This window comes from Crotalus tigris, unplaced genomic scaffold (genome assembly GCF_016545835.1).
Source record: "Crotalus tigris isolate CLP2741 ecotype Arizona unplaced genomic scaffold, ASM1654583v1 scf7180000020550.821452, whole genome shotgun sequence".
NCBI lineage: Eukaryota > Metazoa > Chordata > Lepidosauria > Squamata > Viperidae > Crotalus > Crotalus tigris.
Window position 1 is genome coordinate 477,254 of NW_024098074.1, and position 26,078 is coordinate 503,331.

At 35.9% G+C, this 26,078-nt stretch overlaps 1 protein-coding gene across 1 annotated transcript in view; it reads right to left on the minus strand.

Annotated features, from left to right (window-relative positions):
- LOC120318920 (pleckstrin homology domain interacting protein) overlaps positions 1-26,078 on the minus strand; it is a 92,557-nt gene that overhangs the window by 37,952 nt on the left and 28,527 nt on the right. Inside the window, exons 13-20 of the mRNA XM_039367082.1 lie at positions 25,037-25,135; positions 22,389-22,542; positions 21,022-21,156; positions 9,564-9,692; positions 4,540-4,765; positions 3,195-3,320; positions 2,641-2,818; positions 1,564-1,687 (exon numbers count right to left, since the gene is read on the minus strand). Coding sequence (XP_039223016.1) covers positions 1,564-1,687; positions 2,641-2,818; positions 3,195-3,320; positions 4,540-4,765; positions 9,564-9,692; positions 21,022-21,156; positions 22,389-22,542; positions 25,037-25,135 — 1,171 coding nt within the window. The remainder of the gene's footprint in view (positions 1-1,563; positions 1,688-2,640; positions 2,819-3,194; positions 3,321-4,539; positions 4,766-9,563; positions 9,693-21,021; positions 21,157-22,388; positions 22,543-25,036; positions 25,136-26,078) is intronic.

The following is a 26,078-nucleotide window of genomic DNA, read 5'->3' on the forward strand; positions in this document are numbered from 1 at the left end:
ATCAGGATCACGAAAAAACTGTGAAACAATACAAAGGCATAGCTTACCAGTGGAGATAAAAAGGCTTTAGATAAACTCTGTTCTCTTTTATACACTCTGACATTAATATTACAGTCTGAATGGCCCCAAAGGACCAAAAATGCAAGTATAACATTAAATAAATATCTGTGAAAACATGGAGCTTGTAGTGGGATGAATTGTACAAAAACACCCTACTAGTGCTATGAATGTAGAAATTTTTATAACGTTCTATTGTCTCAAATAGTTTATCCATTTCTTAAACTGTAACTATGAATAAATATGAAAATAATATTGCAGGTAATTGAAGAATTTTTTTCTCCAACCTGACAACAAAGATGTTTAAACCCTAAAGAGCTGTTCAGGGTCTTTCAACATTTTTCAGTCTGAAGAACTTGTTAATTAAAAGAAAATTCCTGATCAAACAGAAAAGTCCTAATGCTAGAAAACTATATTCAACTGAACTTTTTTCTTCTTTTTGCCCTTGTTCATTTAGGGAATCTCATCAAATTCTTATGGAATCTAAGTTCTGTGGCTCACAATTTGAAAACCCCCAAATCCCATTAGCTAACTAGGTTTTCACATAGAGCAAGAAACCCTACTATACTAAACACCACTATTATAGATAGTTGTCTCATTTGTTCAGTCATTATTTTGATGGTCCTGAGTTATGAGTGGTCCTCACAGTAATGGCTGCTGCATGCATTTACAAGCACAGGTGGGCTTCAACCTACCCACCCCCCCAACTTTGCCTTTCAGCCACTACCTGCACTGCCATCCCGCCTCCTCCATAACTAGGTCAGGCAAACTACCTTTGGCAGACAAGGTTCTGTTACCCTGCCACGCTTGCCATGTACATCCTGGGGCCTGCATGCACCTGGAGGAGGAATCAGGAGGAGGAAGAAGACAGTGACGGTCGGTGAGCTGCAGCTGAGGGCAGCAAAAGGCAGGGGGAGGGGGGAAATAAGCCAATGGGAAGAGTTGAAACAGAGGTGAGCACAGAGCCTCATCTGCTGAAGATTGCTCGCTGGGCTCAACTGGAGAGGTAGCAGGACTGAGCCAACAGTTTGTGCAGAGCAGTAGTAGTATAAGGTCAAAGCTAGGCACGTCCAGCCTATTTGTTTTCCAGTTTATAATACAGGTAATCCTCGATTTACAACCAATCATTTAGTGATTGTTCAAAGACAAATGGCACTGAAAAAAGTTACTTATGACTTTTTCACACTTACAACCACTGCAGCATCCTTATAATCACATGATCAAAATTCAGATGCTTAGCAACTGACTCCTTTATATGACAGTTGCAGTGTCCCTGGGGTCATATGATCACCTTTTGGGGCCTTCTGACAAGCAAAGTCAATGGGGAAGTCAGATTCACTAACTTAATGACTGCAGTGATTCACTTAACAACTGTGGCAAGAAAGGCAGTAAAATGGGGCAAAACTCACTTAAAGCCTGTCTTGCTTAGCATCAGAAATTTTGGGCTCAGTTGTGGTCGTAAGGACTACCTGTACTCTACATTATTGTCAAGAGGGCACTGCTTACTTTGGGCAAAGATGGTATCTTATTTTCTCTAGGAACATGGCTTATAATGTGCTTTCTCCTCTCTTCTGCTCTGTATGTTCTTATTTCTTCTTCTCCCTTTGCTGTTCGCCATTCTTCTTGCCTACTGCAGGACAGAAATTCAAGCATTAAAGTTAACTTCAATGTATTAGAATTACATGCATTATTTCAATTTTTGTGGCAGGAGCCATACATTTGCATCCCAATCTCTTTAAGACTATACAGCTTCATAATAATAAATCTTACAGCACCCAATAAAAGAGTCAATAACTCAGGACTTCCGGTTTTGCGCAGTAGGAAATGGTCACAGGCTTGCGGATTTTCCGCACCCCCTTGGCTAATTTCGCCCTGCCAGGGGACCCTAAATGGGTTTAACTCTAAGTCACCCCAGAGAGGTGAGAAGAAAGAAGGGTGCTCCAGGGATTCTGGAACAGTGGCGGCCATTCCATTCAACTTGGGGAAAGCTTTCTAACTTGACAGGAGAAAGGCTGGCTGTATTGTATCGACCAGCCCAAGTTATTAGCAACTGAAGTCCAAAAGCACTAACCAGCACAACTGTGAACAGCGTGCTTGAAATTGGGTGAGGAATTCAATCTTCTCTTTTCTATTTTACATTTAATTTCCTGGAAAAGATCCCCAAGAAGCAAAATACCTCCGAAAGGGAAGGAGGGGGATTTCCGCCCCACCCTTATACTAATGGAAGCGGCGAATTAATCTTTTATCCAGCATCAGCTAACAGTAAGAAATTATTAAGGAACAATCACATCAAGATGATAGGTTACTTCTTGTGGCTAACTAGGCAAATAATGTAGCATAAAGCATACTGTGAAATCTAGTATTAATTTTGTGCTTGTTAAATAGAATGTTTATTAAGACTTAAATTTAAGCCCACAGAGAAATAAATCAGAGGACACAATTCCAGTATTATGAATGAATTGGAAAAGAAAATTCTGCCTGGAAGAGTGGAGAGTTGTGCTGTGTTGTGCCAACATAAAGAAAGCATCACTTTTGTTCATAATGTAAGCTTACAAATACAATGCCATTAGATTCATCTATTACCTGGATACTCCTGCTGATAATTCTGGTACTACAACCCTTCGACTCCACGCTACCAGATCCCGTTCAGTTGCTATTTCACTTCTTGGGGCATTGCTATGCATCTGTCGAACACCTTCAATTTGCCCACTGCGTCTTAATCCCACATTTGGTGGTGAATGCACTTCTGAGGTAGAGTTTACTGAGCATAAACAGAGAGAACAAAACAGAAATGAATATTTTTAAACAATGTATTAAGTAACCGAGAGGAAATTTAAAGCTGTTACTAATTACATTGTTTTTGTGAGCAAATGTCTTAATAAACACACATATATTTTATTGCAAAATGATTTAAATGCCATTACTACTAGGTTAAAATACTATTTCCATGATAAAATCAAGTCAATCTACTAGATCAGTGATTTTCAAACTTGGCAACTTTAAGATATGTGGACTTCAGAATTTCCCAGACAGTATGAATTCTGAGAGTTGAAGTTTATACAACTTAAAAATGCCAAAGTTGAAATGAAATATAGTATATTAAATTATTCAAATTAATTAAACAAGGATTTTTTTACCTCTGCCAATTCTATTTGTATTACTGTTTCCAACCTCTCCAGACCGACGTTGATCTTGTTCTTGTTGAAGTCGCTGTATCATGCTATCCAAAGGACTAACTTGTTGACTCAAAACTTGATTCAGTCCTGTTAAAAGTAGAATTTGTATAATATGAAATATATTTTATACATTTAAAGTGCACATAGTCTATAATAGTGCCTAAAGTCTTTAAGAGTTCAACTATTCAATACATTTATTTGGAATGAAAGTTTTTATCGTAATTCATGTAAAATTGCACAATCCATATTAATTCCATTCATGCTCCCTAAAATTAACAGCACTGTCTTCAACATCTGAGTTTGTATTTCCTTAAGATCATGCAAGCAATGCAAGTTGTTTTGTTACATGTTTATCTATATGCAAATAGACCTTTTTTTCTTTGATGTTGGACTGATTCAGCTGAATTCACAAACACATAATAAATCTAGATCTGAGTTCCTGATATAATTTGCAGTGTAATATGTAATGGTTCAGATCTTCTACCTGTGAATTATCACAAATGAATAAATGATGTGTAATTTCAAATCCTTTATATCTTACATCCAAATATGTTGGCACTGACCAAAACTGAAGTTCTATGAAACCTTGTCTCAGAAAGTGGGATATAAGTCTATAAATAAAATTACATTCCTTTTCCATCTTTAAGAGATCAGTACTAATAGAGCAAATTAAGCTTGTACACATACTCTTTATCTATTTTAACAAAAAAGAATTAATCTCTCAATAAAGTATGCTAATTTATATCATTCAATTGATCTAGTGAAAATTGTGAAAAAAGTGTAAAATAGTTATAGACACAAATCCATTACAAAAATGTTCATTCCTTCAGATGTCAAAATGTTAATGAATCAAGTACTTGTTATTTACACACTGGAGAAAACGAACACAATTTCCCCAAAACTACTTCTTTAATACCACTAAATTAATACTTATTAACATTGATTGTGTTAATTTTCTCTTTCATAAACACTATGGAAGAGATTATGAATAAGAAACTTGCCATTGTTTCAATGACCCATTTAGAAATACAAAGAAGGCTGGTGAGACGGTAACAGTGTTTCTTATGTCTCAGCATTTGGTCATGCTGCCCACATGATCATGGAAGTGTCTCTGGACTATGCTGGCTCCTTCAGCTAAGAAACGGAGATGAGCATCACCCCTTAGAGTCAGATACAACTAGACAAGGGAAACATTTACCTTTATTCTTATGCCTTTGGAACTGAAGCTGGTAAGAATGCTAAAAAGCCCCTCTCAAAAATCTTAGAAAACAGTAAGGTACCATACAAAGTTGGAAGTTGTACATACCTGAGGAAGTTACCCCCATCTGAGGAATAAGCTGTTCCTCTCTACAGTTTTCCCGTCCTGGAACTAATCTCTGAAATCTTGATGGATGAGGGTTACCATCAACATCAACCAAAAATGGAGGTGGCAGGAGATGTGGTGCCTGTTGTGTCTGCTCATCCAATACAAAATTATTGGCATCACGAATGAGAGGCCGATAATCACTGTGAAAGAACATCTGATCTGCTATCTGTAAATAAAAAATTTTTTTAGAATTATAGACTATATATAATTGAAAGTTTGGCAATGTATATTTGTGAATCAATATTAAAATAATTACATATTGCTAAAGTGACCTTTTCTAGATAACCTTCTTTTGTAAAAATCAAATCTAGGCAAGATTTAAGAAGTGATTGAATATAGATTGCCATCAGTTCAAAAAACTGCTAATTATAGAATAGCAGATGAATTAATTACACAGTTCTTTTATAAAAGAGTTTTTAAAGTTGCAAATATATATTTGAGAGCCATGGTTCACGAAGACAATAAGAAATACTTCTGCACAGTGATATATAAATAAATACTAATTAATTCTCCATAAAGATATAGACTTGGTTAATGAGCTCCTTTTACACATCTATCTTAGTATCTTAATTATTTTATAATGGAATGATATATCTGACATTAAAAAAAGTACTTTAAAAAAATTCTACCAAGAAAAACATGGCCAATTGATATAAGTGATATAATAGATCTTACATCTAATACTGTAGATCAGGGCTTTTCAACCTTTTCACAGATTGTATCACTTTTAGGACATGAGAATATTTGAGTACTACCAGTGCTTAGCAAGGTGTCAAAAACTTGATGACTAAAAAAGGGGGGGCGGATTTTCAGTTTTACTGATTAGATTCATTTGTTATTATAGAAATGGCTAGTTTATAATATTATGAAAAAGTAAAAAGTTGAGGTTCAATGTTAATGCTTCCTTCTACAACAGAGGAAGTCTGTTCTTTTTCCCTTCTCCCCCTCACTTTTTCTCCTTTTTCTCCCTATTGTGTCCTACTATTTGCTTTTGTATTTTTGTATTTTATTCTATAATCTAATAAAATATTTCAAACTGTAGAAAAAAAGAAAAAAAGTACCAGTTTTAATTTCTTCAGTGGCTTTTCCTTTGCTGAATCACTTTCCCTTTAAACTGACAAATGTATGATGAATTCATCCATGTTTATTAATATCCACCACTACCAACTAGTTCAGGGGTCTTCAAACTTGGCACTTTTAAGACTTGTTGACTTCAACTCCCAGAATTCCTCAGCCCTCATGGCTAGTTGAGGAATTCTGGGAGTTGAAGTCCACATATCTTAAAGTTGCTAAGTTTGAGACTCCTGAGCTAGCTGGTCAGCCCTTCTTCCTCTCTCCCTTCTGAGCTCTTCCACAGTATAGTCAGAATGCACTCTCCCAACCCCTTCCCTGTACCCTTAAAGACACAGGAATCAAGTGCAAAGCAAGAAACACAAACTCGGGGGGGGGGGGTCCTCTTTAAGCTGCTTCAGGCGAGTCATGTGTCACAATGTTGCAATTCTAGACTGAAAGGCTCCAGCAATTGCGAAAAGCTTTAGCTTTAAAATTAAGCCTGTTTACCTTCAAAGATAACTTTCTAAAAGCCATAGACAGACTCAGTTAAGGGGGTAAAACTAATTACATTTGTTTAAAGGATTAAACCTTTCCTGTTGTCTTTTTTTTCCCTTCCCCTGCCCAAACCACCTCCTTTTAGAGCCTCTCCTCTCCTCCTTTTTCTTCAGTTCATCTCCAGCTCCCAGCTGCTTCCGGAAGTGCCAATCAGCTGGAGCCAATCACCTGGAGCTCTGCTGGCTCCTGTGGCTTCTGTCGAGCCCAGACAGTCATGCAGCTGCAGTTGCCTTTCCTTCAGACTTAGCTCGCTTAGGCTCATTCCCCTCCCCTGCTACACTTGGCTAGCAGTCACGTACCACCTGCCACGTGGCAAAGTACCACAGGTGGTACGCATGCCACCGGCTGAAACGCCCTGCTGTAGATGAATTGTAATTACTTATCATTTTTTCAAAGTTTCAATATAAATACAGGTAAGACTAGCTCTCTAAAAATGTTTTTTTAATTCTGAATTGCCATATCTAAACAATAATCAAATAAAAGTTTTTAATTTTGGGTTAGTGCTATTATAGATGCATTAGTTATCCTAAGAAATTAAATGGAAGAAATTCAAGCTGTTATGATCTGTTTTCCATAGTTGCAGACTTTTTGAGCAAAACTGAGTTTCTAAATTATTGTTTTAACTTTTAGAGATCTAGACATTTTGAATTAACTATGTCATTAAAAAATCAATAAAAGTTCAGTTTCCAAGATAGGGGGAAAATATAATAATAATAATGATGATGATGATGATGATGATGAAGATGATGTAGTAGTAGTAGTAGTAGTTGTAGTAGTAGTTGTAGTAGTAGTAGTAGTTGGAAGGGACCTTGGAGGCATCGAGTCCAACTCCCTACTCAGGCAGGAAACCCTACACCATTTTGGACAGATGGCTGTTCAGTCTCTTCTTAAAAACTTCTAGTGTTGGAGCATTCACTGCTTCTGGAGGCAGGTTGTTCCATTGGTTAATTGTTCTCACTGTCAGGAAGTTTCTCCTTAGTTCTAGGTTGCTTGTCTCCTTGATTAGTTTCCATCCATTGCTTCTTGTCCTGCCCTCAGGCACTTTGGAGAATAGCTTGACTCCCTCTTCTTTGTGGCAGCCCCTGAGATATTGGAACACTGCTATCATGTCCCCCCTCGTCCTTCTTTTCGTTAAACTAGACATACCCAATCCAGCAACCGTTCCTTCTATGCTTTAGCCTCCAGTCCCCTAATCATCTTTGTTGCTCTTCTCTGTACTCTTTCTAGAGTTTCAGCATCTTTTTTACATCATGGTGACCAAAACTGGATGCAGTATTCCAAGTGTGGCCTTACCAGGGCATTGTAAAGAGGTATATTTTATATACAAGGATGTGATCTTTTTATAACAAAGGTTAAAAACAATGAAATTTTTGAAATCTTTTGTGCATAACACATTCAGGCAATTCTTCATAAACGGAGGGCAGAAGAGAGATCCTGATTAATTCTTGATTCTTTTTGGAATCAAGTTGGAAGGATTTTGTAGCTGGGGATTTATTTGCATGTTTACATATTTTTGCTCCTTTAGAGAAGCTGAGAATCCAGAGTGTCAGTCAGACTGGAGCTCAATGGATGTTTGATTTAGAATTGGAATCTGATTCTTCCAATCATCTTATTTCTGCATGAGAAGATAGATCAATTTGTGAAAATATTTAAAATTCTTTTTATTTTTGAAACTGTCCTAAAATATCATTAGTAATTCTTTTTTTTAATAGTTTGAAGGTACTAAGGCAGTCCTTGACTTATGACCATTTGTTTAGCATTCAAAATTATGTCAGCACTGAAAAAAACCAGACTTATTCCCCCTGCCTAAAGTTATAATCATTGCAGTGTCCCTGCAGTTACATGATCAAAATTCCAGTGCTTGGCAGCCTAGTAAACCTATGACCGCAGGGGCACTGGAATTCCCATCCACCTATCTCCCCCTGATCAATGTTTTTTTGGCTGCCTTACACAGTGGGACTCGGCAGTGGCAGCCCTGGGGCTGAAATACAGGCCTGGGATGATGACAGCTGACTGAGACTGCTGAAGACCATGGGACTCTATTTCAGGTCCAGTCTGGGTGCTGCCACTGGTGAGTGCTACTGTGCCGGTCACTCAGGAAGGGGGAGAGAATGGAGAGTTGTAGGATCCCTGAAGTCGTAAATGCTGCTGGACTGACTGGGCAGCTGTGATTTCCTGGGGAACAGCAGCTTTGGGCTGGAGCAGCTGAGGGTCCCTAGGGAACACTAAAGCCCCCCAATTTACAATCTGGAAACTCCTATGCTTCTTATCTGGGAATCTTGGTGCTTAAAGACCTGTAATTTTGCTTTACGACAGCAGCCAGGAGTGCTGGAATTTTGATTGCTAAACAATGCAGTCATCAGACATCTCACTTTGATCCCTTTACTTAGCAACCAAAATTCCGCTCTCAACTGTGGATATAAATTGAGGACTCCCTGTATCTGGGATTTTTGCCTCCCAGGTGTCTTTTAAACAGGTAACGAGCTAGAGTGCTCGTTATCTGTATAAAAGACACCTGGGAGGCAGAAATCTTGCTTATTGATAGGGGATCAAATACTTCTCACTCATTAAAGTGCAGATCAATTTATATCTTTTTTGAAATGCGTTTTTCTGGATTTTTTGTTGTTATTCTATCTCTCACTGTTAAAATAAAACTACCATTAAAATGATAGACTGATCACTTCTTTGTCAGTGGGCAAATGAACCCACAGGTACCATTCCTGCGTTTGGAGATCAGAGAGAATTTTTTTTTTCTTTTCTATCTTAAGAGCCTTTGAGGTGTTCATTCAATGAAATAGAAAGAGAATGACTGTAAACACTTGGGTAGGGTGAAAAATGCCTGAATTTAGGGCTTTACTATATGAAACAATTTTCACATAGTTCATTTGAGATGATGAAATAAAAGGTTTAAAATGTACCCTGAATAGTTCTGACATTGGAATAGGTAATCCCTGCACTTCCATATATTTTGGACAATTTACCAAATTCCTAGACTTCAGCCAAGATGGTTGAAATTAATTAGAATTTTATTCTCAAACATTTGAAAGAGATTAAGTTGCCATCTCCAGCCTAGGACATGGAATCTCTCTAAAAGCAATGACTAAGTATTCCTGTAATATTAGATTAAATATAATAGTTATCATTCAATATTATATAATAAAAGAATCTTGAGATGTCAGATGGAATTTCAGAAGCATATTTCTAAGCCATTCATTATAAAAGAAAAAAACTAAGATTTAATTTGTAATGGAATGGAATCTGAATGTAATTTTCACTCATATTGGAAATCATTTGGTTAGAATTAGCTTGTATCTCTTATGCAAAAATTACAAATTAAGCAGTTTCTCGTACAATACCTTATCATATTTGCTACTGGAACCAAACCCAAATATTAAAAGGTGTCCATGGGAATCTGTACATGCAAAATGCTGGCCATCAGGAGAGCACTTGCAGTCAAACACAGCCCCGTGTCCTTGTCCTTCAATCTGAAATACAGCAGCACACAAATTATTACTAAATACCAGAAATCTATCCCATTTTCAAGATGTGACACAACCTATTAAAAAAGAAAAATTCTATTAAATCGAAACAATCAACATATCATTCATTTTTATTTGTAAATGAAATCAAGTTCCCAGAATCAGGAAACTATGTTTATATTTGATTATGTTTTTGATAGTATTAAAAAAACCCTGAAAATTAATTAAAATTAACTATAAAGAACACTCATCAAATTAATTTTTGACCAAACATACCTCACTAAACTTACTTCAAAGTAAACATGTTTAGAATCAGGCTATTTAATTCATTATTAAAATAAGAAGCTGTAAAAGGGGGAGGGGGATCCATCCTTGGTTAATAGAACTTTGGAATGGGACAATTTGCTGCAGGGCAACTCGCCATAGCCAACTTGCCACAGGATAACTCAACGTGATGTTATCTGCCACTGTTTCTTTGACATTATTTTCATTTCTGTCAATGGAAATAATGTTGAAGTAAAAGTGGTGGATAACAGTTATTCTGCGTGGAATTGTCCCTGGCGAGTTATTCCACAGCAAGTTGGCTGCAACAAGTTGTTTCACAGTAGAGTTGGCCACGGCGAAATGGCCTCAGTGAGTTATCCTAGACCCAGCAGAACAGTTGCCTATTTCTTGTTTTGTTTTTGTATACCTGTATGAAAACTCTATCCAGAATTCAATTATTAATAGCAATTTGCCTTTCTGGTAAAAAAACAAACAAACATGGAATTCTGTATAATTTACACCTGCCCAATGTTTCCAACTGCAATTAGATGGTATGTACACAGCTGGACTAGTTGTTTATTCAGTTTAACACAAGTTCTATATTTGACTGCTTGCAACTCATCTAAAGAACTCCAAATATTTTAAAAAGAATTTTACCTGATACTTATTTTCTGTTTTCCACTTCCATTAATCCAGAACAAATGGGTTTTTGTTTTTCCCTGTAACCTGTCAATCAAGCACAGGTGACCAATCACCACTCTGAACTTTCATAGCCTACTAATATTCCTAGTTGCCCATAATTTTGGTAGCAGTAAGCAAATATCTGTTCTTCCTATCTATGGGAAGGCTATGAAGCAGAAATGCACATAAAGTGAATAAATTTTTCCTTCTATAAATCTAACCAGCTGAGCATTAAAATCCCAGGGGTAAAAAGTGATAAGGAATCCTTTATTTTACTATAAAGTTAAGGTCCTGACAAAATAAAGTGTACTAGGTTATATATTATGTCAGATGTGGATAGTCTAAAATCTCATGATCTTAATAATATTAGATTATTTCTGAATATATAGAAGTTTGCAACGAAGTTAGGTGTGCTTCAAAATTACAAAGATATATTACTTCATCATATTTCTACTTGTATCAAATGGAACTGATTTCCAAGTAATACAGTATGGATTTAGAAAAAGTTCCTATTCACTATTCTTTGCAAGGCTTGTCCATGTAATTTGTAAGGCTTGTCCATGTAGTTCCCAGTTATATCATGCTATGACTCAGAGACAAAAAAAAAAAATCCCTAATATGAAGAAAAGGGCATATTTGGATTTTTTTTTCTTGTGTATCAGAAGTTTTTTTTTAAAAAAAAACTTAAAATTATAGCATTTTCTGCCTATAAAAAAATGGCTGCTGATGGTCATATGTGCTTTCTTATGCAGCATATAATGCAATTAGTTTCCTACTTTTAAATAATTTGGAGGACATGCATTACCTTATTTCAACATAGCTTCAACAAATCAACAGAATCAGAATAGTTTGTTTTCTCTCATTATCTCTCTATAACAAAAGACAGGAACTGAAGTGTCTTAGTTTTGTTGCTGTACACATATTTGTATGAAGGCTGTATGGGCTTTTTTTTGTCTATTTTGGAGTTGCAAAAAACTCATAGAAAAGTATTTCTGAAAAAAAAAAGTTGAAAGAACAGCTGGATCACATTATATTACTCTAATCTATAACGTGCAATTTAAAAACTGCACCAAGCACCAAAAATTCAGTCCAATCTTTCACATAATTTACAACTTTGTATTGAAAACTACAGTGGATATAAAATGTCTAAACACCCCTATTAAAATGCCAGATTTTTGAGATGTAAAAAAATCAGACCACGATAAATCAGTTCAGAATTTTTCCCACTGTTAATATAACATATAGGCCATATAATTTAACTGCAAAACAAATGAATATTTTAGTGGGGTAAATAGCAATAAAAGTGTACAATAATGTTGCCTAAGTGTTCATACCCTCTTACAATTAGGGACGTGGCTGTGTTCAGAATTAATCAATCATATTCAAGCTGATGGTAAATAGCATACATCTGCCATCAATTAAAGTGATTCTGATCAAACTCACAAAAGTTCAGCTGTTGTAATAGGTTTTTTCTAACATTTACTCAGTTGCCTTTTACAGCAAAAACCATGATGTGCAAACAGTTTACAAATCATCAAAGGGCTCTCATTGTTGGAAAGTATCAGTCAGGAGAAAGATACAATTTTTTTCCAACACATTTGATATACCGTGTTTCCCTGAAAATAAGACCTATCTTGAAAATAAACCCTAGCTTGATTTTTACATGTGCGCCTAATATAAGCCCTACCCTCAAAATAAGCCCTAGTTAAGAGCCTATGCAGCTGGCCGCCTGCCCATTCCGTCTGGTTGTTTCCGGTGCCGCCACCACAAGATGAGGCAAGGCAAGTGGGGGAGGGGGTGGAACTGCCCCAAGGGCCCTGCACCTGCTTACTTCAGGGCACCCACAGCCAGGCCTCTCACACCCCGATACCTGCTTCGCCTCGCGGCGGCACCAACAACCCTATCCAGCAGGAGCCCGCATGGCCACTGCTGGCCCACTTCTTCTGTGGCCACTCGCCGCCGCTAGTGCATGTCAACCCCGGCCTCCGTTTCATCAGCAGAGGCCTTCAGGAAAAGCCTCTGCAGCTGAGAACAGAGCCCCAAGTTAACACACGCCTCGCGGCGGCACCAACAACCCTATCCAGCAGGAGCCCGCATGGCCACTGCTGGCCCACTTCTTCTGTGGCCACTCGCCGCCGCTAGTGCATGTCACCCCCGGCCTCCGTTTCATCAGCAGAGGCCTTCAGGAAAGGCCTCTGCAGCCAAGAAGGAGCCCTGGGTTGACGCGTGTATCGCCCCCGACCTTTGTTTCACTGGCAAAATGGAGGCAGGCAACCCAAGGCCCCATTCTCGGCTGCAGAAGCTTTTCCTGAAGGCCTCTGCCAATGAAAAGGGAGACCAGGATAATGCGTACGAGTGGTGGCGAGAGGCCACAGAAGAACTGGGCCATGTGGGCTCCTGCTGGACGAGGTTGGTGCCGCTGCCGCGAGGTGAGACAGTGAAAAAAATAAGACATCCCCGAAAATAAGATCTAATGCCTCTTTTGGAAGCAAAAAAAAATATATAAGCGGGTCTTATTTTCGGGGAAACATGGTACCATGGAACATAGTGAAGACAGTCATCAACAAGTAGAGAAAATGTGGCACAACAGTGACATTACCAAGAACCAGATGTCCCTCCAAAATTGATTGAAAAAAAAAATAAGAAAAAAACTGGTTCAAAAGGCTACCAAAGACCTACAGCAACATTACAGCAGCTGCAGGAATTTCTAGCAAGTACTGGTTATATACCAGGTGTGACAACAATCTCCCATATTCTTCATATGTCTGGGCTGTAGGGTAGGGTAGCAAAATGAAAGTATTTTTTTAGAAAGGAAAACATCCAAGGCTGATTACATTTTGCAAAAACCTACATCAAGTCTGACAAAAACAAGTGAGAAAATGTGTTATGGTCTGATGAGACCAAGGTTGAACTTTTTAGCCATAATTCCAAAAGGATGCTTGGCATAGAAACCAACGCTATACCTCACTAACAGTGACGCATGGTGGTGGCAACATATTCTGGGGGTGCTTTTCTCCACTGGAATTGGGACTTTAGGTAAGGTGGAAGGAGTTATGAACGGTTCCAAATATTAGTCAATTTGAGCACAAAACATTCAGGCCTCTGCTAAAGTGCTGAAGAGGAATTTCAACTCTCAACACAACAACCAAAGCATATCTCCAAATCAACAAAGAATGGCTTCACCAGAAGAAAATCAAAGTTTTAGAATGGCTCAGTCAGATCTCAGACCTGAATCCAATTGAAAATCTGTGGGGTGACCTGAAGAGGGCTGTGCACAGGAGATGTTCTTACAATGTAACATGTAGTGCTTTTGCAAGAAAGAGTAGACAAAGATTCCCAAGACAAAATGTGGAATGCTAATAGGCTCCTACCCCAAAACACTGGATGCTGTCATAAAATCAAAAGGTGCTTCAACAAAGTATTAATTTAAGGATGTACACACTTGTGCAAACAAGTTATTGTACATTTTTTTGCTATTGTTCTCCTTAAAGGATTTCAGCTATTCGATTGAATTGTGAAACTTCAATGTTATGTTAAGGGAGGAAAAATTCTGAAGTAATTTAATTTTTTTTTATACCTCAAAAACCTGGCATTTTAACACAGGTGTGTAGACTTTTTATATCCACTATAACTTGCATATAATATATGAAACAGAGATGCAGAAAAGTAAGGCAAGTTTAGGGCCTTTCCCCTCATCCCTTAAAATTATATGCACCCAGACATTTCTTGGATGAAAAAAATATATAAATGGACTTCCGGTGGATTTTGCGCGCGCGATGGCGGCTACTTTGTAGCCGTCCTCCTGGGTAAGTGTAAGAACTGCTATGAACAGCAGACATCAGCTGTTCAGCGGTTCAAAATCCCCCTCCCGGGCAAAGGGGGGGGGCAGAGAGTGTCTGAATAGTGGTAGAGCCTCTTTTGCACCCCCCAAGTCCTTTTTTTGGGGGGTGAAAGGAGTGCTCCCACGGAGTTCAGACTTGTCTCCGCTTCCCAGCTGTTTTTGTCCTCAGGGACAAAACGAGCCGCTGCAAACACCTCCGTGCTTAAAGAGAACTGGTGAGTTTTTTTTTTAAACGGACAGAGCTGAGTAGAGGATTTAGTTTTTGCTTTCTTTGACTTATTTGGATTTTAAGTTTTTAAGACTTGTTTCTATTTTTACTCTCTCTTTTTATTTCTCCTTCTTTGCTGAAAGGGAAAGTAAAATGGCGATCGGCAAATCTCTCGGTGTTTTTTTTTTTTTTTTTGGAAGTTAGAATGCTGACCGGCAGGCTTTTTGGTGCTTTTTTTTTTTTTCCTTTCCCTTTTCCTTTTTTATTTTTTTATGATTGGAATGGACTGTTAGAATTATTATTTTTGTTTAATCTTTGTGTTTGTTTTTGGTATCTCTAAGTATTTTTTTTTAAAAAAAAAATGGAACGGACCTTTTCTATTTAATTATTTTTTTCTTCTCCCCCTTTTTTTTTCTTTCTCTCTTTTCTTTTTTTCTGAACTCCTTTCCTTTTATTGCAATGACCCCTTTTTGAAGGATTTCCCCCCCTCTTTCTTTTTGAATTCATGGAGTTAACTCCTTTTTTTTGCTTAATTTTTGCAATTTTTAAGGAGGAGTAAAGCTTTTTTAATTCCTTTTCTCTTCTTTTTTTCCCCCCTTTTTTCTTTTTATTATAATGACCTTCTTTGGAGGGAGTTATGATTTTTGAAGGAATTTTTATAATTTTTTAAGAAGGACTAAAGGGTTTTTTTTTTAAGATGGCTCCAAAGCGTCCAGGGATTTCTACAGCTTCTAAATTAACAGTCTCACCCTCTTCTGGGGGTCAGCTAACAACTATGAAGGATTTGCAAGACATGATGGGAGATGTCATAATTCAAATTAGGGCAGAAATGAAAAAGATTTTAGAGGAAAACAATAAGATCTTGAGACAAGACTTTGTTTTGGCTTTAAAAGGAGTTGCTTCTGTTCTTGAAAAGATGAACTCCCATGTGGAAGAGGTAGATGAAAAAGTGGAGATAATGGAGGGGAAAATTGAAAGTATGGAAAAAGAGATGGAAAATGAAATTCTTATGCTTCAATATGGACAAATGGAATATGCCTTAAGAATCAGGGGCCTGGAAGAGTCTTTGCAAGGAAATTTGAAAGAGATGGTTGCAAAGGACTTTGCATTGATTTTGAATAAAGAAAAAGAGGGAATACTTAGTGAAATTGAAAAATTATTCAGGGTTAATTCTGTGGTGGCAGCACAGAAGAATCTGCCAAGAGATGTGGTAATTTACTTTGGTAAAAAATCTCTACGCAATGAAATTGTGCAAGCCTATTATAAGAAGAGATTTCAAATTGCTTCACAAGATGTTATAATTTTTAAGGAGATCCCATCTAAAATTTTAAGAAGAAGAAAGGAGTTTGCTTTTCTAGCAAATGAACTTAAAAAGAGAAAAATACTATTCAGATGGGATGTCCCGACTGGAATGGTGGTGAACCACCTGGGGACATGTTATAGACTTAATACTGTTTCTCAAGCAAAAGATTTTTATACCTCGGTCCTGGGGGTATGTGTATCGCCATCTATTAAGTTTAAAGCTTTGGAAGAAAAGAATGTAGAATTACAGCTTGAAGAGCCTATATTTATGAAAATTGGGGAACCCTTGTTTGAGAGGCCCCAACAAGTCCAGGTTGAGGAACAGAAGACAACTTGTGCAGCATACAATTGCAAAGAAAAGCAGCAACAGAAGAAGGTCTCTGAATCTCTGGGAGAAGTTAGACCTACAAAGTCTCTGGAGCAATCTTCAAGGGTGGAATTGCTGCCTGAAATGGAAATTGGGAAATTTCAGCTTGAGGGGCACCAACAAGAGAGGAACGGGCAGAGGATAACTTGTACAACTTATAATTGTGAAGATCAACACAAGGAGGAATTCACTGAGGAAGTTTTACAGGTATCGGTCCCTGAGACTTGTCCAACATATAAATGTAAAGAAAAAGTAACATATAAATGTAAAGAGAAAGACCAACAGAAGAAGGAGGTTGAGGAAGTTTCACAGGTACTGATTCCTGAGCTTGTGGGTCAACCAGGACTTACAAACTCTTTGGAGCGATCTTCAAGGGCAGAATTCCACGCATTTTTTTTTGATGCTTGCGGGCAAGAGAAACCGATATGGATTGTGCTTATAGTAGATGTAACTGGCTATTAGACAGAAGATTATGGATATTGAATGAAAATTTTAGATAAGAAGTTTGTGTTTATAGTGGGTGCAACTGGTTATCGGACAGAAAATTATGGACATTGAATGAGAACTTTAGACAAGAAGTTTACTATTGAGATTGTGGGAGAAGTAAAACTTACATCGTTTTTGGAAAATGTCTTATGTAATGTCTAAATATGTGTTTTGGGATAATAATATATTTCAGCTTTAAGTTTTAAACCTTTAATGATAATATTGTTTAAACCTGTGTTTTGAAGGGATTATAATTTGTTTATTTCAGTGAGGGGATTCTAATAAATTTGTGTTTTGAAGGGAGTATAATTTGTTTAAGTTCCAAGTAAAGCTTAAATTTGGTTTTTAAATATTATTATTAATATTTCTAAGAGAAAATAATTTGTTTAATTAAATGTCTAGATTTGTTTAGGAAAGAAAGTAATGCTTAAATCTGTGTTTTTGGAGGAAGTTTATATAGAATGATGATTGTATTTAGATTTGTTTAGGATTCAAAAGTGTTTCAAGTTTTTAAATATTATTAATATCTTTAAGAGAAAATAATTTGTTTAACTAAATGTGTCTAGATTTGTTTAGGATTTTTAAGTTTTTTTTTGGATAGGTGAGAAGATTATGAAGATTGAAGGAAATATGTATTTACTTTAAGTTTTCTAAGAGTATTTAGTTTTGATGGTATAACAAAGGTTTATATATTTATTTTTTTGTATTAGGATAAAGAAAGAGGGAGAAATTAGATTTTACATTATAGGTATAGATATTCAAAGAAAGTAATGTTTAAATTTGCGTTTTTGGAGGGAGTTTATATAGAATGATGATTGTATTTAAATTTGTTTAGGTTTTAAAAGTGTTTTAAGTTTTTTTCTCAATTAAGCCTGTACTCAGCTCTGGGAAGTCCAGGGGAGGGTTTGGGAGGTTGGGTAGGAGGGGGGTGAGGTAGGGTTGGGGGGGGTATGGGAAGGGGATTTGTTTTTGTAAAATTTAAAAATTTTCAATAAATATATATATATATATATATATATATATATATATATATATATATATATATATATATATATATAAATAAAACTGGCTAACTTTTTTTAAAACCCTAAAATGCAATTCTCAGTATTCTCCAGATTTAAAAAGTTATAATATAAGAAACTGCCTTCTATCAAATTCATTACTTCATTATATCTGAATTGATTGGTGAATAAAGTTCAGAAAGAGCAGCTTTTCAGTAATAGTACACTATTTAGGGACACACATTAGAAAGATTCTTAAAGTCATAAAAATAGAAACTAAAACTGAGATATCAACAAGCTCCTCCTCTTCTCCTACAACATGATCCATGAAACAAGCAAATTCTTGTTTCATTCACATATTCACACAAAAGAAGAAAAAAGGTCTACATGCAGGAAACTTACTCGTGTCTCATTAAGACTGACTGGATTCCATATACTTAGACCTAAACTATTTTTTTTAACTTTATACTTCTTTTTCTAAAGAAGTCACTATTAGTGACTTACTACACTAAAATTTAAGAAATTCTTATTATAATGTGATCTAATGAATTAAGTTTATAAATATAACAGTAGTGAAGAACACAAGAAATGTTCATATTTTTTAAAATAAAAGCTAGGGATCATAATAGCAGTAATTTATTGGAAAGCCATTAAAAAACAAAGATGTCTCTTAAGCAATGTTGCTAACTTGAACTATTCTATTGCCACTAGCATAAGTAAAATGTATAGCTATACATTATAAGGGCAAGATTTTTATATAGTAGTGTTCTCCAAAACTCTACCTATCTGTTTTGACTCTAAGCATCTTGCTATTTCTTAAACAGTAGACTTTTTCAAGAATCTACTTCTGAAGACACATTTAAAAAACAAGCAAATTTGATCTAAACTCCAACAGATACAGAATGGCAGGAATCCAAATGAGTTCATGAAATATATTTCTCCTCTATAATACATTTATATTCACAGTGCTGAATCCAAAGAAAAAAATATTAAGAACATTTTTCTATTTCATATTTCAGAGTTTCTATTTTAACTGAGGTGATACTCAGAAGATACATTTGATTGCCCAGTTGAACAAGCTTAACTTCATATGACATTTGCAATTTAAAGATGATGCATGTTTACCTAGCACATCTGGCTGACTTTATAGCTTGAAAGATAAAACTGGGTCAGGCCTGGCTAGAGCCAGAGTAATGTAAGCAGTATCACACTGCAAGCTAACTTTCTATTTGTGTTGGGTGGACATATGCTCAAAAGGGTGGCACTTGCAAAACTGTTTTTGTCATTCTGATGAAAGCAGCAAGAGCCTATCAACACTACTAATCTAATGGGAGAGATTAACAGATGATACAGGAGTTGTAAACCAATTTAGGAAGCAAATAAACAGCAGAAACCACATCCATACTGTTGCCAAGAAAGCTATATGGTTATAACCATTGAGGCACTGGGATACAAGCTTTTCATTAGGATAGCCTTACTGTAAATATATTTAATGCAATAGGCCTTCCCTTCATGTGGAAATTAAATAGTACAGCCTTAAGGTTAAGCATGTCTTACAAGCATGTCTTCCTTATTAATGTGCTAATAGTACTTATTAGCAATCAAAGTGTTGAATAGTTCATGTCTAAAGGAAGACTTCCCATAAATTGTACTGCTGTCTGCTACATTTACATCAAATTTATGATAACACCCACAGTCTGTAAAAGCAAAATCCTTTGATTAAAAACATTTTTCTATTGCCTGTGTGTGTGTGTGTGTGTGTGTGTGTGTGAAGAAAAAAATGAAAAATGCAAACACTTTTGTCAGTAGCAATGAGATAAGGAGTTACCTTGTGCACCAGAAGCTTCTGCTCGATTTACAAAAACCCATTTGCTCTGAATTAATAGATAGCGTACTATCCAAGGACAGTTTAAAATTATAACATTTCAACACTCTTTTAAATACGGAATTCATCAAGATACAAGCAGTATACGTACAAATTACAAAAGGGAAACATATTTCTGATTCTTTATGTCCCAGGATTAAAACTATTAGAAGTAAAACTGTTCTAGATAAATAGAACATGATTCTTTTGGTGTATTGTATCCCAGCTTAATAAGCAACCGCATTGTATCCCAGCTTAATAAGCCACTGCATGAACTATTTTTTATGTCCACAATGAACTAATTTGCTTTACTCTTTGAACAAGCAATGGCTAATATAGGAAGCCTAAACAATTTATAATATTCTGGATCTACCTAAACCATGGCTATGAAATTCCAAAGTAGAAGTGTAAAGTCTTTGGATCTAAAGCAAACAAAGATGCTATAGGTCTGGTGTAAACACTCTCACAATATCTGTCAACAACCCTTCAAAAGACTGCATATTTCCCTTAACTTATAAAGCAGATGCACGGGCTTAGGAAAATATGTGCTTACTCTGTATCCAATTTCTACAACACCTTTTTTTTGTTTGGAATATAATGGTGCCAAACCATTCAAATTCCTTAGATAATTGAAGGGCCTGAGTTGTTGTGAAGTGTTAAACTGTATTTTTCCGATTATATATTGTATTTTGCTTGTGCTTATAATTATGGTTAATTATAAACATTGCTGACTGATGTACAACTTGAATGAAAACACTCTGTTCAGATCTTCACAGTGAATAAGGGAAACTATGAAGCTCCTCATAGTGATGGGGGACGGCTTCATAATGTTTTCCACAATTTCTTTCTGAAGGCCCAAGATATCTTTACATTTATTCTGATTTAATCCAAGCTATAAACTAGATCTGAATAATCTGAGGATTAAATATATGTAACAGGATGGGCTGTCACAAAAGTTTAACTAATATACTATCATCTAAAGCCATTATTCCTTATTTTGCACATTCCAGATATTCTGGAAATTTTGGGAGAGCACAAAATTGGAGCTAGCTTTTCTGAACTACTTGCATATATCTTATTACCCAACTGATAAAAAGGAGCTCCAAAGAGGAGCAGAATTAAATTTTATTCTTGGCATTACTATTATTAATAAATTGAGATGTTTAATTACCTTTTCAAAATATTTAAAGTAAAAAAGTTACTTTTTTACTTGCTTACTATGAATGCTTAAATATTTACCACACAACTTTATCATTTTGTATTAGATTAGTAACTGATAGAACTAGCTTTGGTAACATATTAATATAAATAATATATTTACCATATTGAAGTAAGAACGAATTTTTGTTCCCTTTGCCAAATCCCATACTATAACATTTCCATCATGACCAGCAGAGAAGAGAACCCTGGGATCAAAAGGGTGACTTTCAAGTACAAATACTTCATCCTCATGACCCTAGAATAATTTTTTAAAAGTTAGAAATAAAATTCAGTTGAAGACATTGAATCAATTTACTAAAACAAAAAATATTCATCCATACAGCCAATCAATCAGAGATAACGCCACACTGAAGAATAGATGAAAATAATCATCAGATTTTGCTATTTGCAATATACAAATTTTGATCAACAAAATGCTGTTCAGTCCAGCAAGAACTGTAGGAACTTCAGCTGTTGAAACTACTAGAATATAATTAAACAGTAGGATTTCTAATAGTGAATGTTCTTTGCATCCTCAACTATAACCTGATATTACCCCACTTTGGCTCTTCTACCAGCAGGAATGTCTAAACAAACAGAAGAAATCTATCAGTAGTTTAATAATCATGTAAACCACAATCTCTAGACCAGTGGTTCTCAACCTTTTTAATGCTGTGACCCCCAGCCGGTCGTAAGTCGAGGACTACTCAACCGGTCGTAAGTCGAGGACCACTCAACTGGTGCAGCACCGTTTGCAGAATGGGACTTTTGGCGGGTTCAGCAGGACAGAGACAGCCTGGACAATTCCTATTGGCTTTTGAAAGCCAATAGAATTAGACTCTATTCAAGAGAGTCTATTCTATTGGCTTTCAAAAGCCAATAGAATAAAAGGGAGTAGCACAGCTAAGGAAAAGGGGAAAAAAATGGCGGACTGCGTTGTTTGGTGACTCCCGTGAAATGGTCGTTCGACCCCAAATGGGGTCCTGACCCACAGGTTGAGAACCACTGCTCTAGACAGTTTCTCTAGTAAAAGGACAGAATTTGAAACCAGGCCTCCAGTTTAAGGATCCAAATTCTCATCCACTGCAAGGCTTCCCAATTCATATAATTATTCCTGCTGCCAAGAATAACCAAAAAGAATCAAATGAACAGTGTAGATTAACATGTTTATTTGACCACAATAAGCTAGAATTCGAAAGAATGTTTGTTTATCATTACATGTAAATTAGCCTTTGCCTCCAATATATATATCTTAAAATGTTTATTTTCATGTATAAACACATACATTAAATTGTTAAGATTATCATATCTGCAAAAAATCATGCAAAAAACTCAAGAATGTATTACGTGTTTTTAAAAAAGATTTTACTGTATATTATTTTGAAATTTAAATTCTATACTAAGTATATAACCAAAACACCTCAATTTTAACTGATTAGGAAGACAGAGCTATTTCCAGAAAAGTAACTGATCCTATTGTTTCATTACCAGTAAAACATGAGTAAGTTGACCAGTGAAAGAATTCCAAACTTTCAAAGTCATGTTATTAACTGCAGTAATAACAGAGTTGTCATGACGGTCCCATGCCACCATAGTGACTTTCAATTTTGTGATTTTGTCTTCTACTCCTTGTAGGGTTTGCCTAAAATAAAGAATTAACAGAACATAGAAACATTATAAAATGAGAAAATTTCCAACGCAGAGTTAAAGATTATTTTAAAAGTTTTAGTGGATGATTTAACATGCCTATCAATATTAGGAACGAGATACAATGGACAGGAAAATCGCCATAACTCTGCAAGTCCCACTAGTTCATGTGAGCCAAAGTGGGGAAGCTATAAAGTTTTCTCCTGCCGTGGTTTATGACTTGTAATTACTGTACCCTACTACCCAAGAGATTGCAAAAAGAGAATTAAGCAAGGCTAGCACTTTTATTCATTCGCAGAGGTACTGCAGAACAGTAGGTTCCATCCATGCCTGCAAACAGGCCCTATTTTCCCTTCTCAGAGAGGAGCAAGAAATAGTAAAATTCTAATCACACAGTATGTCATTTAACCAGAGAAACCAAAGCCCCCAAATCCACATTTTATCCTTGACATGTTCTTTATTTAAGGACCCTTGTATTGTATTTGCAATGTCCATCTATTTATCAAACAGTAGACAAGATCACAGGTAGTCCTCGGCTTACAATCATTTGTTTAATGACTTTTGAAGTTACAACAGCGCTGAAAAAAGTGTCATGACTGGTTTTTATAATTACAACATTGAAGCATTCTCAGTCACAGGATCACAATTTGAGCACTTGGCATGTATTTATGACAATTGCATTGTCATGGAGTCATGTGATTGCCATCTGTAATCTTCTCAACCATCTTCCCACCAGTAAAGTCAATGAGGGAAGCCAGGTTTGCTTAATGACCACATGATTCATTTAACAACTGCAGTAATTCACTTAACAACTGTGCAAAAACATCATAAAATGGAGCAAAATTCGTTTAATAACTGCCTTCCTTAGCAACGGAAATTTTGGGTGTGGTCGTAAGTTGAGGACTAACTGTAGTTAAACCTGTATTTTGAATCCTCCAAAGGTGCCAAATTTCCTTCATAAACTTAACAAACTATTTAGAAATTGGGCAGGAATCATCTTCACAGAAAGTAATTATGTCCCACGTATGATCTAATCCCATCTGACAGTCTTTGGTTTGGGTTTTTTAAAACAAAGATGAGAGGATGATATATATTAGCTTTTGGTGGATTTCAAAGATAAAAGTTTTAGTTTCCTAAATCTTCCTCTTGATTATGGTTGCCTTTAGGGGCCTTTGACTCAGTGAGAGTTCAGAAGAACTAGTTTCCAAAGTATTTGTTTCATTGCTACATGCCTACTTTTATTCTTGTAGCATTATTACAATTTTTGGGTAGCAGAAACATCTATGTTAGATATGTTCGGTGAAATCAGGTCTAAATCACTTCCTCTTGATTCAGTTTTGTAAAACTTTTAAGAAAATGGTTAAGACTTCAAGTTCTGGATCTGGGAAAAAACTCTATACTATAGTTCAGGGTGCATAACAATCAATTTTTGGAAAAAAAAAGATTTTTTAAATTTAAATAGGATTTTTCTTACTTTTATCGAATTTATTTTAATAAAATGCTTTTGCAGTAAAAAAAATCTATCTAAAGGTAGTTTTCAATTTAAGATACATTAATAATTTAGTTTATTCAGCATGAAATGGAGCTGAGTTATGTAGCATGAGGCTGTATATTCTGCAATATTTACGTTTTTGGTAAACTCATTCAATGAGTCCTCAATGCCTCCTACCCATCTTTATCCAGCAGCATATCTAAACAGTATGTGTTATCTGCATTTTTCATATCACCATGAAATTGACAGAACCATAATAAATCCATCTCTGTGTTACTGATAACTAAATCACTAACCAAAATAACTAAAAGCTCTCTCATATTGTGTCCTTCCTTTGTTGAAATGACAGCAAGGGAACCGTGATTCTGGAAGTAGAACAAAACTACTAAATCCTGGCAAAACTCATCTACTTATCTCTCCATTTCACCCATCATGCTTTTCAAGAGAACAATCTTGTTTCCCAAGAGTCAGGAATTCACTGCATCAACTACAAACTCAAAATTGAAAGAAATCTGGGAAATAGTCCTAGTGTCAACTTTGAAAATGAGCATGGCTGTGACCATCTTCCTTATTCATTTTCGGTTGACGCATTGAAAGAAGGGAGGGGGGATTTCCAGGTGCTTCGCTAGTCAAAATAAACCTTTGTCCCATGGGAACCATTGGCTGCTCCTGAGGCTGCAGGTTGGGTGTTTAGTGAAAAGCCCGCCAAGAAGATGTATTGGGGAATGTAGTTGCTTGCATAGCCTTAGGGGTGGGATTTCTTACTTTGTATTGGGGAATTGTTAAGTGTGCCTTCAGACTTGGTTTCACTTTTGACATGCCAATATTTTGTAACTAATAAACATGTTCTTTGAGGAATTTCCAAGCCTCGGAGTTCTGCTTTATTTGTCTCTGTCTGTCGGAACCATGACACCTAGCTTGTTCCCTTACCACAAAATTATTCCTACTTTAACATCATTAACCATATTATATGTAGGTAAATACAAAAATAACTTACCCTGAGGGACGGGTAGCCATCTCCAATAAAATGCTCTTCCATTCCCTTCTCTTAAACATCCAGATACGTGCTGTTCCATCACGACTTCCACTCACAAATCTAAAAAAAATAGAAAATATATATCCTCATACAGCATATGTTTCCCCATGCAAACATTTAAAACTGATCATAGAAATCCAAAATGTAGTCTAGCAATATTAGGCCATATAATTAATTTACAGGTTCATAAATTTTAGGAACCAAATGAATGGGATTAGAACACGAGGATATCCAAAATAAAAGGCACTGGATAGTGAAACTCCTTGAAGAAATGTAGGAAATCAAAAGCAGGTAATACAGAGAAGGCAATGAGTCAGTGAGTCTGTGTACAATAGAATTTAGAAACATAAAAAGCAACCAAGTACTGTATTACAATTTTTTAATTAATTTTTTTTAAAAAAAATAATAATTTATGAAATTGGTAAGGATATTAAACTACATATGGTCTTTGGTAATTACCTAAATGACAGCATCTGCAAGTTTTTTAAATTAGTTTATAAATAGTAATTACAGCCAAACTGCTGCTAATTCAGAAAAATACAACCAACAAAATTCAAGATCAATTCTTAATCATCATCACTGGGTTTAATTCCTTTCTTTTTCAAAGTGAAGGTATTGGCCCATAAAGCCCTCACAAGCTTTCCAGATACTGGCTTTGATACCAAGATTCTTGAAAGACTGCCTACTCCAAATAAACCTACACTGTTATTAAACACTTCACTAGAAGTCATGTCCAGTATTGTTTTGATTTTGGAAATGACAAAGTAACACACAAGACATTTTAAAGCTGTGAAATACTGATGCGGAAATACTCTTGCCTACTGATTGATTGTCCTGTGTTTGGTGACCTTGAAACTCTAGTCAAGAGTATTATTATTTATTCAAGTATCTAATCGACTCTAGAATTTGCAGATATTTAACAGAATATGTTACTATCAATATGTTTATGTAGTACTGCTATTCCTGCTACTTATAAGAACAAATCAGCAGAAAAAAACATAAT